This window comes from Saimiri boliviensis, chromosome 5 (genome assembly GCF_048565385.1).
Source record: "Saimiri boliviensis isolate mSaiBol1 chromosome 5, mSaiBol1.pri, whole genome shotgun sequence".
NCBI classification, from domain to species: Eukaryota; Metazoa; Chordata; class Mammalia; order Primates; family Cebidae; genus Saimiri; species Saimiri boliviensis.
The window spans coordinates 134,629,507-134,646,353 of NC_133453.1; the positions used below are offsets into that span (position 1 = coordinate 134,629,507).

Below are 16,847 nucleotides of genomic sequence, written 5' to 3' on the forward strand. Positions count from 1 at the left end.
CTCAATAAAGATTCAAATGGCCGCGTGTGGTGGCTCAAGCCTATAATCCCAGCACTCTGGGAGGCCGAGGCCGGAGGATCACCTGAGGTTGGGAGTTAAGAGACCGGCCTGACCAACATGAAGAAACCCCATCTCTATAAAAAATAAAAATAAGGCCGGGCGAGGTGGCTCAAGCCTGTAATCCCAGCACTTTGTGAGGCCGAGGCGGGTGGATCACGAGGTCAAGAGATCAAGACCATCCTGGTCAACATGGTGAAACCCCGTCTCTACTAAAAATACAAAAAATTAGCTGGGCATGGTGGTGCGTGCCTGTAATCCCAGCTACTCAGGAGGCTGAGGCAGGAGAAATGCTTGAACCCAGGAGGCGGAGGTTGCGGTGAGCCGAGATCGCGCCATTGCACTCCAGCCTGGGTAACAAGAGCTAAACTCAGTCTCAAAAAAAACAAACAAAACAGAACAAAAAATAATAATAATAAATAATAAAAAAATTTAAAAAAGATTCAAACAGTGGTAGTTACAACGGTATTAATACAATATTCTCAGCTCTTCTCTGGACCACTGTTAGCCAGCTATATATTTGATCTCTTTCCCTGTTCCATCTACCCTGAGTTCTTTTGAAAACAAATGAAACCATGGGCTTGGAAATGCCTTGATCTTTATTTTTAATTTTTAAAAAATTTTTATGGAAATGCCTTGAACTTTATTGACCGAGCTGTGCACTGAGCCCAGGCCTAGCCCTTTTAAGGGGTCCTGTGTGGAACGGCGCAGGCTTCCCAGATCTAGAACTTCTCACTCTTCACTATTCAGTCCTTGAGCCGGTGTGAAGCTTCCGATGCTAACCAGCAGTGACAGCAGGCCATCAAGGAGCAGGCCCATGTCACTCAGGTGAGGCTTTGCAGAGGGAGCCATGTGGAAGGAAGATGACCCAGGTGGCCAGGAGCAGGTGAGGACCAGTGACAGCCCTTCCCACCCTCTGTGCATTCTTGAAGGTGATGGAGTCAGTTAACTGAGTCCAGTTAGAGAGGGATGAATATGCGGAACATCTAAAAGGAGAGAGGGCCATGTGGCGGCAGAGGACACGGGAGATGTCAGAGCAGGTGACACCAGACCCTTCAGCCCCCACCTTAGAGAGGTTACTTAATCGTTCAGGGCATCTGTGAAATAGAAGGAGCACAGTCAGAGGTGGTCAGGGGTCTGGGCTTTGTGGAGGTAGGGGCGGAGAGGGAGACGGTAGCCTGACCAGCCATCAGCCCCTCTCCAGGGCCCTTTCTCCCTCTGTTTTGAGCAGGTTCGCACATTGAAGGAGAAGCAGCATGACGTGCGTTAAAATACAGGAGCTAGAGAGAAGCTTGGCCAAACTGAAGAGCCGGATGGGTAAGCTGGGGCTGGGGTGACCTGGGAGCAGGACTGGCAGAGGGCTGTGGACCAAGCAGAGGGCTTTTTTGAGAATCCAGAGGCCCTTATTGTCCGCTCCCTTTCTCAGCTGAGCCGCCGCCCCCGGATCTCCCAGCAGGGCCCTTGGAGGTGGAGGCCGAGCACCTGCGGAAGGAGCTGGAGTCTGGTGGGGCCGCTCTAAGCTCAGGTGCAAGCCAGTAAGGGATTAGTCGCCTGAACCCGGAGCAGGAGGAGAGGCTGCCGGAGCCGGAGGAGAGGCTGCCGGAGCAGGAGCAGAAGGCTGAGCTCTGGGAGGAGCAGGCAGAGGCGCGCAGGCAAACCGTTCACAACGACCGCACTACAGCCGCGTGCTCTCCCAGAACCCCGAGCTCCAGGAGCAGCTGGCTGAGCCGGAGGAGCCGGTAACCCCCGCCCCCACCAAGAAGGGCTGGAAGGCAGGCGCCAGCCTCTGGGGAGGGGAGGTGCCGGGCCAGAAGCAGCTCCATCCAGCCTGGGGGACAGGGAACCCCAGCACCCTCCAGGGCAGTGCTGTGACTGTTTCTTGCTTCCTGCCCCCTAATCACGGGGGATGAGACAGTGGTAAAGGAGGCTCCTTAAGGCAGGGCATGCTGGCACGTGCCTGTAGTCCCAGCTACTTGGAAGGCTGAGGCAGGAGAATTGCTTGAACCCGGGAGGCGGAGGTTGCAGTGAGCTGAAATTGTGCCACTGCAGTCCAGCCTTGGGGGGAAGAAGTGAGACTCTGTCAAGAAAAAAAAAAAAAGAGGCACCTTAAGCTGGGTGTGGTGACTCAGGCCTGTAATCACCAGCACTTTGGGAGGCTGAGGGGAGAATCGCTCGAGGTCAGGAGTTTGAGACCAGCCTGGCCAACATGGGGAAACCACTTCTCTACTAAACATACGCGTGCGCGCGCGCACACACACACACACACACACACTAGCTGGACCTGGCGGTACACGCCTGTAGTCCCAGCTACTTGGGAGGCTGAGGCAAGAGAATTGCTTGAACCCGGGAAGCGGGGGTTGCAGTGAGCTGAGATTGCACCACTGCACTCTAGCCTGGGTGACAGAGCAAAGACTCCATCTCAAAAGGAAAAAAGAAAAAAGTTATGGAAAAAACTTATGAAAAAAAGTTATGGGATAAAAAAAGTCATGGGATAAAAATTAAAATAAGGCTGGGCACAGTGGCTCACGCCTGTAATCTCAGCACTTTGGGAGGCTGAGGTTGAGGGATCACTTGAGGTCAGGAATTCCAGACCAGCCCGGCCAACATGGTAAAACCCTGTCTGTACTAAAAATACAAAAATTAGCTGGGCATAGTGGTGCTTGCCTGTAATCCCAGCTACTGGGGAGGGTGACACAGGAGAATCCCTTGAACCCGGGAGGCAGAGGTTAAAGTGAGCAGAGATTGTGACACTGTACTCCAGCCTGGGCAACAGCAACAAAACTGTCTCAAAACAACAACAACAATAAAGGCAGGGCATTGTGGCTCACACTTGTAATCCCAGCAGTTTGGGAAGCTGAGGCAAATGGATCACGGAGTCAGGAGTTTGAAACCAACCTGGCCAATGTGGTGAAACTCCATCTCTACTAAAAATACAAAAAAAAAAAAAAAAGCTGGGCATGGTGGTGCATGCCTGTATTCCCACCTATTTGTGAGGCTGAGGCAGGAGAATCACTTGAACCCAGGGGACAGAGGTCGCAGTGAGCAGAGATCATGCCACTGACTCCAGCCTGGGCATCAGAGCGAGACTCCATCTCAAAAAATAAAATAAAAATAAAAGTAGGTCACCATCAGCAAAGCCTGGAGAAATGGGGTGGGAGCCCACCATGTCCCTACCACCCCTTTGCAGTCACCCCTTCACCCTGACAGTAGCAAGACAAGACCCCTGACTAATGGGGGGAGACAAACAGACCTTTTGCCACCTTGGCCAGGGCTGAGTTGTTTTTTTTTTGAGACGGAGTTTCACTCTTATTACCCAGGCTGGAGTGCAGTGTCGCGATCTTGGCTCACCACAACCTCCGCCTCCTGAGTTCAAATAATTCTCCTGTCTCAGCCTCCCGAGTAGCTGGGATTACAGGCGCGCGCCACCATGCCCAGCTAATTTTTGTATTTTTAGTAGAGACGGGGTTTCACCTTGTTGACCAGGATGGTCTCGATCTCTTGACCTTGTGATCCACCCGCCTTGGCCTCCCAAAGTGCTGGGATTATAGGCGTGAGCCACTGCGCCCGGCCAGGGCTTAGTTTTTAATTTCTGGATGATGATGATTGTTATTTATGAGCCAGAGGCTGATGGAGTTGGTTTGTTTGGGGGAGGCCTAATGGCCTCCTTACTCTCACCAAAGCAATTTTTCCCTCAGGGGGCTCCCATCTTCTTACTCAGAGTGGCAGCTGAGGCAGGACAGGGGCTAACTGTGGACCAGGTGAGGGCACGGGCTGCTGGGGGTGGCTCCCCTTCCTCCGTGCACATATTGTATCTGTGTAACATTTTGTATATTCCAGGGCTAGGGCCGCCCCCTGTATCATACCTAGCAGAGGTTGGAGCTGGCACATGGGGATCCTCTTAATTTTTTGCAGCTGGAAAACTAGCATTTGAATCAGTACACTGAGCAAGGAAGATCTGCCTCACCCAGGGCAAATGGTACCATCCCATCAGCTGAGTGCCCAGATAGAGCAAAAGGGCAGACGAAAGGCTCACCGCAACCTCGGCCTCCCGGATTCAAGTGATTTTCCTGCCTCAGTCTCCCGAGTAGCTCAGATTATAGGCGCCAGCCACCACACCCAGCTAATTTTTTTTTTTTTTTTTTAGATGGAGTTTTGCTCTTGTTACCCAGGCTGGAGTGCAATGGCGCGATCTCGGCTCACTGCAACCTCCGCCTCCTGGGTTCAGGCAATTCTCCTGCCTCAGCCTCCTGAGTAGCTGGGATTACAGGCACGCACCACCATGCCCAGCTAATGTTTTGTATTTTTAGTAGAGACGGGGTTTCACCATGTTGACCAGGATGGTCTCGATCTCTCGACCTCGTGATCCACCTGCCTCGGCCTCCCAAAGTGCTGGGATTACAGTCTTGAGCCACCGCGCCCGGCTCAGCTAATTTTTGTATTTTTAGTAGCGACAGGGTTTCAGTATATTGGTCAGACTGGTCTCAAACCTCATGATCCAGCCATCTTGGCCTCCCAAAGCACTGGGATTACAGGCATGAGCCACCTCGCCCAGCCAAATGTTTGGCTTTCTAATTCAGTAAATTTGGGGGTAATTTGTTACACAGCAATAGATAATGACAGACTCTCTCATTCAAAAAAATTGAGTTCTAGCACCTGCTGGAGTCTTTATTTTCGTGCTCCTTGAAGTCCTTTCACAGTTTCTCCTCGTTCCTCTAATCATCCTCTCGGCCACGCCCTTCAGCACCCAACCCCCAGTAGGTCATGGTCCCCACTTACATGGCGATTGGAGATGCATGGTCAGGAGTTAGAGATCAGCCTGGCCAACATAGTGAAATTCCGTCTCTACTAAAAATACAAAAAACAGCTGGGTGTGGGGGCACACGCCTGTAATCCCAGCTACTCAGTAGGCTGAGGCAGGAGAATCGCTTGAACCTGGGCAAAAGGGTGAGACTCTGTCTGGGAAAAAAAAAAAAAAAAAAAGAAATACAGAGGTTGGGCGCGGTGGCTTACGTTTGTAATCCTAGCACTTTGGGAGGCTGAGGTGGGTGGATCACCTGAGGTCAGGAGTTCAAGACCAGCCTGGCCTACATGGAGAAACCCCATCTTTAAAATAAATAAACAAAAATTTAAAAAAAGAAAGAAATACAATACCTGAAAAGTTTTAGTAATTCCTTAAATCAGTTATCTTTGAATTATTATCCAAAAAAGATCCACACATTGTAACATTACATTTTGTTTATATATCCCTTAAATCTCTTTTATTCTGAAGTGTTTTCCCCTCCCACATTTCCCCCTTTGCCATTTTTTTGAAGAAGACAGATCATTTGTCCCATGTAATTGCCTACATTTTGGATATGGTTGACTTCATCCCTACGATATAGTAACGTATTTCTGCTAATCTCTATGTAGCCTAAAAACTAGTAGTTAGATCTTGAGGCTTGATCAGGCTGAATTTTTGCTCTGTATTTCCTATACATCTCATCAGGAAATAATACGATGGTATGATTGATCAGAGTTCAGGTATCGTTAGCCTGATGCATCCATTATGTTTTGTTTTGTTTGTTTGTTTAGGCAAGGTCTAGCTTTGTTTCCCTGGCTGGGGTGCAGTAGCGCGATCGCAGTTCATTGCAACCTCCACCTCCCCGACTCAAGCGATTCTCCCACCTCCGCCTCGTGAGTGCTGGGACCCCAGGTGCCGCCACCTAATGAATGGACGCGTAGCCTCCATTTTAAAAATGTCCCTTTCAGGACGCCGTCCCCTTCCTGGTACGCGCAGCGCCGGGAGCGAAAGGGACTTCCGGGAGATCTAGGCAGTCGCTTCTTTTTCTGGCAGGAGGCGGGGTTCTCCTCGCACGCTGTGGAGTTTCTGCGGGTGCAGACCGGAATCCTGCTGACGGGCAGAGTGGATCAGGGAGGGAGGGTCGGGACACGGTGGCTGCAGGTCTGAGGCGAGGCTGCTCCGATGTAGTAGCTCTCTTGCCTGGAGGTGGCCATTCATTCCTGGAGTGCTGCTGAGGAGCGAGGACCCCTCTGGGGGCTCTGGAAGTCGGTGCTCGGGCCTCGAGGATAGCCCCCTTGTGCTAACCCCGGGCTGCGGCCGGCGTTCTCAGAGAGGAGGGCGTCCTTCCACCCCGCGGCGCAGGTGACCGCTGCTGCCATGGCTTTTCCCCATCGGCCAGATGCTCCTGAGCTTCCTGACTTCTCCATGCTCAAGAGGCTGGCTCGAGACCAGCTCATCTATCTTCTGGAGCAGGTCAGTGCTCGCCTGGCACCTTTACCGCATCCACAGTTTAGCACTCATTGGATGTATATTTCTTCCTTGCTGTGCCCCCTTGATCTTGTTCTTGGCCCCTAGTATTGTCCTTGGAGTTTCCCCAGCAGGTCCAGAATGAATCCATGGAGTAGTTAGAGCTGTTTGGAACGTGGCAAGAAAGAATGGAAATCACTCCCCATACAGGCAAGGGAGACACCCTTAATGCCAGGCATCCCTAGGGATGGAAAGATGGATAAGACATCTTTTCCATTAGGGGTCTTCCCACTCCAGTAGGACCTGTATGAAGCGCAAATTACCAGACACAGGTGGTAAATGAGTGCTAGAGCTAGTGTACCCGAAGAGTTCAGAATAAGTGATCATTTCTAGCTAGAGTGATGATCTAGGAGCTTCAAGGAGGTGAGTGTAAATAATAAGCGTATTTTCTTTGGAGAATAAGCCTGCTTCAGGCAGATAGATTGGTAGGAGCAAAGTTGATAAAAACCATGGAAAGACAAGGCATGACCAGGGAAGACAGCCTTCAGAAGTTACACAGTAGCCACTGAAGGTTTTTTTTTTTCCACTTGTGACCTGAGACAATACTAGATGATGATTCTAATAGTGATGTGTGGGATGGAGTAAATGGGGAAAGAGGCCAGTTAGGAGACCATAGCAATAAAGGCCCACCCAAAATTGATAGCAGTGGGAATCAAGGGAAATGAGGGATTTTTAAGTTACGGTGAAAGAAAACTCAAAGACTTACTGATTGGTTATAAAGGTTGAAGGAGAAGCAAAAATGAGTGAGATTTTTAACCTGGGCTGTTAGGAAAATAATACTGCTACTGTGATTTTAATGGATTGCTTGTGTAATCATTTAGTTACTGTATTCATTTAATGTCCATATTTCTCATTAGATTGGAAGGTCCTTGAGGGCAGGCATCATGTTTGTTTTGTTCAACATTATCCAGTGAGTACCTAGATTAGAGTCAAGCACACACCATGTGCTTAACAAATATTTGTTGTGGCCGGGCGCGGTGGCTCACGCCTGTAATCCCAGCACTTTGGGAGGCCCAGGCGGGTGGATCACGAGGTCAAGAGATCGAGACCATCCTGGTCAACATGGTGAAACCCCATCTCTACTAAAAATACAAAAAATTAGCTGGACATGGTGGCGCGTGCCTGTAATCCCAGCTACTCAGGAGGCTGAGGCAGGAGAATTGCCTGAACCCAGGAGGCGGAGGTTGCATTGAGCCGAGATCGTGCCATTGCACTCCAGCCTGGGTAACAAGAGCGAAACTCCGTCTCAAAAAAAAAAAAAAAAAAAATATTTCTTGTATGAACATTGAATAGAAATTAAAAAAAATAATTAGGAAAAGGAACAGGATTGGTGGGGGAAGTTGATTTGTTTGGGTTTGAATGGGGGATATTAAGATGCCAGTAACAAATGCAGCTTGTAACATCCAGTAGATAGAAATGTAGAACTGGCCGGGCACAGTGGCCCATGCCTATAATCCCAGCACTTTAGGAGGCCGAGGAGGGTGTGGATCACCTGAGGTCAGGAGTTCGAAACCAGCCTGGCCAACACGATGAAAACCTGTCTCAACTAAAGAATACAAAAATTAGCCGGGTGTGGTGGCACATGCCTGTAATCCCAGCTACTCGGGAGGCTGAGGAAGGAGATATCGCTTGAACCCGGTAGGCAGAGGTTGCAGTGAGCCAACATGGTGCCATTGCATTCCAGCCTGGCAGCAAGACAGAAACTTTGTATCAAAAAAAAGAAAAGAAAGAAATGTAGAACTGCAGCTCCATTGTGAGGACTGGAAGGAAGGAAGATGGATGAAGAGGAGAAATGCAAGGCATCCTAGACCAGAATTTCCAGAATTTCTTTCTTTTTCTTTTTCTTTTCTCTCTCTTTTTTTTTTTTTTTTTTTTTTGAGACGGAGTCTTACTCTGTTGCCCAGGCTGGAGTGCAGTGGTGTAATCTCAGCTCACTGCAACCTCCACCTCCTGGGTTCAGGGTATTCTCCTGCCTTAGCCTCCCTAGTAGCTGGGACTACAGGTGCCTGCCATCACACCGGGCTAATTTTTTTGTATTTTTAATAGTGGTGGCATTTCACCATCTTGGCCAGGCTGGTCTCAAACTCCTGACCTCAGGTGAACTGCCTGCCTTGGCCTCCCAAAGTGCTGGAAATGTAGGCGTGAGCCACCATGCCCAGGCTAGTTTTCTTTTATACAACTGGCAACTGGACTGAAGAAAGGAGAAACCAGAGGCAGGGAGTCCCCTTAGGGAGTAAGGCAGCCCAAGTGTGTGGCTTGCCAACACCTGTCTGAAGAATTGAAAAGAGGTGCTATTTCAAGCCACTAGTTCAGGTGAGATCAATAAGAAAGAGAGTAGAGGAGACCAAGGAGAGAAACATGAGCCAACTGGGTGATTCAGCATAGCCAGAGTGGATTTCCAGGCAATAACGTCCTCTCCTAACTTCTGACTTAATTTTTGTTAATGTGCATTGCTATTCAGGCTTGAAATGTCAGAATCATCATTGCCTCTCCTTCACCCTGATACTTACTGAGTTCCATGGATACTTTTTTTTTTTTTTTTTTTTGAGACGGAGTTTCGCTCTTGTTACCCAGGCTGGAGTGCAATGGCGCGATCTCGGCTCACCGCAACCTCTGCCTCCTGGGTTCAGGCAATTCTCCTGCCTCAGCCTCCTGAGTAGCTGGGATTACAGGCACGCACCACCATGCCCAGCTATTTTTTTTGTATTTTTAGTAGAGACGGGGTTTCACCATGTTGACCAGGATGGTCTCGATCTCTTGACCTTGTGATCCACCCGCCTCGGCCTCCCAAAGTGCTGGGATTACAGGCTTGAGCCACCGCGCCCGGCCTTTTTTTTCTTTTGAGACAGAGTCATGCTGTGTTGCCCAGGCTGGAGTGCAATGGCATGATCTCGGCTCACTGTAACCTCCGTCCCCCTGGTTCAAGCGATTTTCCTGCCTCAGTCTTCCGAGTAGCTGGGATTATAGGCGTCTGCCACCATGCCTGGCTAATTTTTGTATTTTTAGTAGACGCGGGGTTTTACCATCTTGGTTGGGCTGATCTTGAAGTCCTGACCTTGTGATACTGCCTGCCTCAGTCTCCCAAAGTGCTGGGATTAGATTTGAGCCACCGTGCCCAGCCCCATGGATATTTCTTTACATATAACTTTTTTATAGTGATTATAAAATAACACTTGCACATTGTAGAAAATGTAAGAAGATCAAGGAAAGTAAAAAGAAAAAAATTACTTACAGCCCTACCATAAGTTATAAACACTGTTAACACTGTTAATTTCCTTCAAGTATTAACAAAATTATATTACGCATTCCATGTATCTCTTTTTTTTTTTTTTTGAGATGGAGTTTCGCTCTTGTTACCCAGGCTGGAGTGCAATGGCGCGATCTCGGCTCACCGCAACCTCCGCCTCCTGGGCTCAGGCAATTCTCCTGCCTCAGCCTCCTAAGTAGCTGGGATTACAGGCACGTGCCACCATGCCCAGCTAGTTTTTTGTATTTTTAGTAGAGACGGGGTTTCACCATGTTGACCAGGATGGTCTCGATCTCTTGACCTTGTGATCCACCCGCCTCGGCCTCCCAAAGTGCTGGGATTACAGGCTTGAGCCACCGTGCCCGGCCCCATGTATCTCTTAACCTATTTTTGTTCACACCTCCACAGACTAAATCAGGCTCTCTTTATTATTATTGTTTTTTTTTTTTTTTTTTTTTTTTTTTTTTTGAGATGGATTCTTGCTCTGTCAACAGGCTGGAGTGCAGTGGGGCAATCTTGGCACACTGCCAACTCTGACTCTGGTTCAAGCAATTCTCCTGCTTCAGCCTTCTGAATAGCTGGGTTTACAGGCGTAGGTCACTGCGCCCGGCCGTCAGGCCCTCTTTCATTGCCACACGCTTGGGCTGCCAGGACTGTTTCATTCACTCCCTAAGCAGACTCCCTGCCTCCAGTTTCTCCTTTCTTCAGTCCAGTTGCCAGATTCATCTAACATTTCCAGCTGATTGTAATGTTCCATTGTACAAAGGTTTGTTTTTCCCCGTTACATTAGAGGATCAAGGCCACACTCATAAGCTGGCATTTGGAGCCCTTCCTGCACAATTCTAGAACTATTTTGTTCTGTTTTTCGCCATTCACCTACATCAAGATTTCCTACCCTCTGCTGATCATTTTTGGTTTGGGAAATTTAAAAATAAATAAAAATAAGAATAGAAATTTTTAAAGGCCAAACGTGGTGGTTCACACCTGTAATCCCAGCTACTTGGGAGGCTGAGGCAGGAGAATTGCTTGACCCTCAGAGGCAGAGGTTGCAGTGAGCTGAGATTGCACCAGTTCGTGACAGAGTGAGACTCTATCTTAAACAAACAAACAAACAAACAAAAAACAACAAAAAAACCCAGGCCAGGCATGGTGGCCCACATCTGTAATCCCAACACTTTGGGAGGCTGAGGCAGGTGGATTACAAGGTGAAGAGTTCAAGACCAGCCTGGCCAACATGGTGAAACCCCATCTCTACTAAAAATACAAAAATTAGCTGGGTGTGGTGGCGCACACCTGTAATCCCAGCTACTCAGGAGGCTGAGGCAGGAGAATCGCTTAAATCCTGGAGGCAGAGGTTGCAGTGAGCTGAGATTGCACCAATGTACTTCAGCCTGGGCGATGGAGCGAGACTCTATCTGTAAAACAAAAGAAAACAAAAACAACAAATAAGATAAAACAATAAAAGATTGCCTGCTGTCTGTATCATTGATCTTTTGGGCTGGATCACTGTCTGTACGTTATTGGATGTCTAGCAGCATCCCTGGCCTCTACCTACCTCTCTAACAGAAACAAAGATGCCAGTAAAATCTCTACCCTAAGTCAGACAACCAAAAACGTTTCTGGACATTGCCAAATGTCTCTCGGAGGGCAACATTGTCCCCTTACCACGCAGCCTATGCTCTTTCCCTGATCTTTGCTGGGCTGCCCTCTTTATACGTCCATGTCAACACCCTACTCATTTGTGAAGGCCTGGTTGAGAGGAAATTTCGAATGACTTTCCCCTCCCTGTCACTAACTGTGACCACGCCTTCCTCTGAACAGGCATTGATGGTCTGTGTCAGGAGTGGTGGCACAGGAATCAGATGATAGGGATTGTGGGGTGAGGGAGTGGAAGGGTAATGGGGTGAGGACTGTCCTGGCTTTGCTAAGTTTTCTGCAGTGAATGTGTACTATTTTATTTTGTACTGGGGGGAAAAATGCAAGGTGGCATTCTGTTACATTTGGCTTTCTTCAGCAGGAGATCAGGGGTGGTTGGGAGCCAGGGTGGAGGAGGGAGCAAAGACGGAGTAAGGTGCAGATCAGGGTCACAGGTGACAAAGGAATTAACCTGAGAAAGTGAGTGACAAGGAATTAACCTGAGAAAGAAGATGGAATGTCTACTCACTGGTACAGAAAATGAGAAGGCAAAATAGGTAAATACACAGAGAAACGTCAGCTGTGAATCCACATAATTAATAAGGTGCTGGGGTAGACCATGCTTAGGGCCCTCCCACCTCAGAGACTGTGTTTCTGATAGATGGGTGGCTGGGCCAGTTCTCAGCTGAGGAAGCTCGTGGGACTGTGAGTGACCCAGCATCCTGTGTCTCCTTCAGCTTCCTGGAAAAAAGGATTTATTCATTGAGGCAGATCTCATGAGCCCTTTGGATCGAATTGCCAATGTCTCCATTTTGAAGGTACGGTCCCTTTCCCTGCGGTCATGCCCCTCTTTCCTCTTTGAGCAGTTTTTCTTTTGATGAACAATACAAATTACTGAAGCGTGACTACCCTTATAGGGCAAATAGAGGGTAGCTGAATTGTGTGAAAAAGCGGGATTGATGCTATTGTTCATATTTTTTGTTTGTTTGTTTTTTGTTTTATGGGGGGAGACAGAGTCTCTCTGTTGCCCAGGCTGGAGTACAGTGCAATGGCACAATCACAGCTCCCTGCAGCCTTGACCTCCTGGACTCAGGCCATCCTCCTGCCTCAGCTTCCCAAGTAGCTGGGACCACAGGCATGTGACACTATACCTGGTCAATTTTAAAATTTAGTTTTATTATGTACTTATTTTTCTGAATCTGTTTGCTACAGAACATACATACATATATATATATATATATATATATATATATATATATGCACACACATATATATGCACACACACATATATTAAAAATATATATAGATAAATTTTTCTTTTTCTTTTTTTTTTTATTTGTAGTGACAGAATCTTGTTATGTTGCCCAGGCTGATCTCGAACTCCTGGGTTCAAGCCTCCCAAAGTGCTGGGATTACAGGCATGAGCCACTGCACCTGGCCCATACTGTTTTTTGTTTGTTTGTTTGTTTGTTTTAAAACAAAGCCTTGCTCTTGTCCCCTAGGCTGGAGTCCAATGGCATCATCTCAGTTCACTGCAACCTCCGCCTCCCAGGTTCAAGCGATTCTCCTGCCTTGGCCTCCCGAGTAGCTGGGATTGCAGGTGCCTGCCAGCAAGGCCGGCTAATTTTTGTATTTTTAGTAGAGACAGGGTTTCACCATGTTGGCCAGGCAGGTCTCAAACTTCTGACCTCAGGTGATCCACCCCCCTCGGCCTCCCAAAGTGCTGGGATTACAGGCATGAGCCACCCTGCCTGGCCTTACTATTTTTACATTGTTTTATTTTTGAGTTTCCTGTTGACAGTTTCAGGAAGGTTCAGTGGGATGGTTGTCAGGGGAGCAGTTTGATTCCTAGAATTAACAGAATGAGGAAGCCCTCCAGAAGTCCCTATCTTTGTATCACGCTTTGTGCTTTTCAGGCACTCTTATGTCCATTGTCTTATTGGATTCTCTCTGTAGCAACACGAAGTAGACAAGCTATACAAGGTGGAGAACAAGCCAGCCCTCAGCTCCAATGAACAGTGAGTGTCTGGGAGTCTGTCCCTGCTCCAAGCTGGAGGAAGTCCCTACATCTGCCTTTTGTCTGTCCTTGGCTGAGATACATGGTTCACCTTCCTGAACTTTACAATTTCATATCTAGGTTATTGCTTTAACCTCTTCTGTAGTTTTGTTTTATTTTCTGTAGTTTCCTTTCTGTAGTTTCTTGTCCTCTTCCCTCTCTAATTTATATTACCATCTATAACCAGATTGACTAATCTTTCAAAATTATTTTCATTGTGCTCTTAATAAGCTGCAAGGCAGCCTGGGACGGCGGCTCATGCCTGTAATCCCAGCACTTTGGGAAGCCAAGGCGGGTGGATCTTCTGAGGTCAGGTGTTCGAGACCAGCCTGACCAACATGAGAAACACTGTTTCTACTAAAAATACAAAAATTAGCCGGGCATGGTGGTGGGCATCTGTAATTCCAGCTACTCAGGAGGCTGAGGCAGGAGAATTGCTTGAACCGAGGAAGTAGAGGTTGCAGTGAGCCGAGATTGCTCCACTGCACTCGAGCCTGAGCGACAGTAAGACTCTGTTTCAAAAAAAAAAAAAAAAAAAAGAATCTGCATGATTTCTCAATACTTGGTAAAGATTGTCCAATTGTTTTTGTTTTTGTTTTTGTTTTTGTTTTTTTTTGAGATGGAGTTTCGCTCTTGTTACCCATGCTGGAGTGCAATGGTGCAATCTCGGCTCACCGCAACCTCCGCCTCCTGGGTTCAGGCAATTCTCCTGCCTCAGCCTCCTGAGTAGCTGGGATTACAGGCACGTGCCACCACGCCCAGCTAATTTTTTGTATTTTTAGTAGAGACGGCGTTTCACCATGTTCACCAGGATGGTCTCGATCTGTTGACCTCGTGATTCACCCGCCTCGGCCTCCCACAGTGCTGGGATTACAGGCTTGAGCCACCGCACCCGGCCCAATTATTTATCATAGACTCTGAGCCTGTCTGCAGCGTGGCCTCCCACGTTACCTTTCTGGCCTTGTCCCTTGTGTGTCCCCTTAAAGCCTCTGTTGACACGTGCTTCCACACCTCTCCCAGCTCTCTGCCTGTGCCTTCACCCTTTTCATCATTTCATTCACTCTGCCTGAAACTGTCTCTGTCCTCACTGCTCCTATAAAGAATGCCCATCCTGGCCGGGCGCGGTGGCTCACGCCTGTAATCCCAGCACTTTGGGAGGCTGAGGTGGGTGGCTCATGAGGTCAAGATATCAAGACCATCCTGGCCACCACAGTGAAACCCTGTCTCTACTAAAAATACAAAAAAAAACTAGCCAGGCGTGGTGGCAAGCACCTGTGGTCCCAGCTATTTGGGAGGCTGAGGCAGAAGAATCTCTTGAACCCAGGAGGCAGAGGTTTCAGTCAGCCGAGATTGCGCCACTGCACTCCAGCCTGGTGACAGAGCAAGACTCCGTCTCAAAAAAAAAAAAAAAGGCCGGGCGCGGTGGCTCAGGCCTGTAATCCCAGCACTTTGGGAGGCCGAGGCGGGTGGATCACGAGGTCAAGAGATCGAGACCATCCTGGTCAACATGGTGAAACCCCGTCTCTACTAAAGGTACAAAAAATTAGCTGGGCATGGTGGCACGTGCCTGTAATCCCAGCTACTCAGGAGGCGGAGGTTGCGGTGAGCCGAGATCGCGCCATTGCACTCCAGCCTGGGTAACAAGAGCGAAACTCCGTCTCAAAAAAAAAAAAAAAAGAAAAAAAGAAAAAGAAAAAGAATGCCCATCCTTCAGAGCTCAGCCACCTCCTCTATGAAGCTCTCTGTTGCCCTTCCAGTCCAGGGTGATTTTCTCCTCTGGATTTGTATGGCATTTTGTATTTGTCTTGTTCGCTCAGCATGTAGTCATATACAGCTGTTGTCTTGTTTTTAAATATTTCTTGAACTTAATTAATGTACACACTTTCTTAGAAGAAAAAATCTCTTGGATACATGGAGACTATATCCATAGACCCCATTATTTTCTATTACATTCTTGTATTAAAAAAAAAAAATTTTTTTTTTTGAGACAGAGTTTCTTTCTTGTTGCCCAGGCTGGAGTGCAGTGGCGCTATCTTGGCTCGGCTCACCACAACCTCTGCCTCCTGGGTTCAAGCGATTCTCCTGCCTCAGCATCCCGAGTAGCTGGGACTATAGGCATGCACCACCATACCCGGCTAATTTTGTATTTTTGTTAGAGACAGGGTTTCACCATATTGGTCAGGCTGGTCTTGAACTCCTGACCACAGGTGATCCACCTGCCTTGGCCTCCTAAAGTGCTGGGATTGTAGGCATAAGCCACTGCACCTGCACAGTATTTTTTAATTTTTAAGATTAAACTTATTTATTTTCAGAGACAGGGTCTCAACCCTGTTGTGCAGGCTGGAGTGAGCTCCTGAGCTCAAAGGATCCTCCTACTTCAGCCTCCTGAGGAACTGGATTACAGGTGTGCACCGCTGTGTACGCCTACAGTTTTGTTTTATTTTTTTTTGAGTCGGACCCTCTGTCACCCAGGCTAGACTACAGTGGTGGGATCTCAGCTCACTGCAACCTTTGCTTCCTGGGTTCAAGCAATTCTCCTGCCTCAGCCTCCTGAGTAGCTGTGATTACAGGCGCCTGCCACTACGCCTGGCTAATTTTTGTATACAGAAGGGGTTTTGCCATATTGGCCAGGCTGGTCTCGAACTTTTGACCTCAGGTAATCCACCCGCCTTGGCTTACCAGAATGCTGGGATTATAGGCATGAGCCACCTCGCTGGGCCCTATAGTATATTTTATTTTATTTTACCATTATTGTTGTTATTATTTTTGAGATGAAGTCTTGCTCTTGTTGCCCAGGCTGAAGTATAATGGCACAGTCTTGGCTCACTGCAGCCTTCACCTCCTGGGTTCAAGTGATTCTCCTGCCTCAGCCTCCTGAGTAGCTGGAATGACAGGCACCTGCCACTATGCCTGGCTAATATTTGTATTTTTTTTTTTTTTTTTTTTTTTTGAGACGGAGTTTCGCTCTTGTTACCCAGGCTGGAGTGCAATGGCGCGATCTCGGCTCACCGCAACCTCCGCCCCCTGGGTTCAGGCAATTCTCCTGCCTCAGCCTCCTAAGTAGCTGGGATTACAGGCACGCGCCACCATGCCCAGCTAGTTTTTTGTATTTTTAGTAGAGACGGGGTTTCACCGTGTTAACCAGGATGGTCTCGATCTCTTGACCTCGTGATCCACCCGCCTCAGCCTCCCAAAGTGCTGGGATTACAGGCTTGAGCCACCGCGCCCGGCAATATTTGTATTTTTAATAGAGACAGGGTTTCACCATGTCGGTCAGGCTTGTCTTGAACTCCTGACCTCAGGTGATTGACCCATCTCGGACCCCCAAAGTGCTGGGAACAACCACGCCCAGCCTACTGTTATTATTATTATTTTATTTTTTACAAAGACGGAGTTTCACCATGTTGGTCAGGCTGGTCTTGAACTCCCGACCTCAGGTGATCCACCCGCCTTGGCCTCCGAAGTGCTTGGATTACAGGTGTGAGCCATCATGCCCAGCCCTGTTATTATTTTTAATAGAGATGAGGTCTCAGTGTATTGCCCAA

The 16,847-nt window shown here is 48.2% G+C and overlaps 1 protein-coding gene and 1 pseudogene across 1 annotated transcript in view; both read left to right on the forward strand.

Moving 5' to 3' along the window:
• Nucleotides 1–907: 907 nt before the first annotated feature.
• On the forward strand, nucleotides 908–3,591 carry LOC101050696 (putative golgin subfamily A member 8D; annotated as a pseudogene).
• Nucleotides 3,592–5,808: 2,217 nt separating this feature from the next.
• VPS33B (VPS33B late endosome and lysosome associated) overlaps nucleotides 5,809–16,847 on the forward strand; it is a 28,114-nt gene continuing 17,075 nt past the window's right edge. Inside the window, exons 1-3 of the mRNA XM_039479847.2 lie at nucleotides 5,809–6,310; nucleotides 11,984–12,064; nucleotides 13,203–13,264. Of these exons, the coding sequence (XP_039335781.1) occupies nucleotides 6,215–6,310; nucleotides 11,984–12,064; nucleotides 13,203–13,264 (239 nt within the window). The 5' untranslated portion in view covers nucleotides 5,809–6,214. The remainder of the gene's footprint in view (nucleotides 6,311–11,983; nucleotides 12,065–13,202; nucleotides 13,265–16,847) is intronic.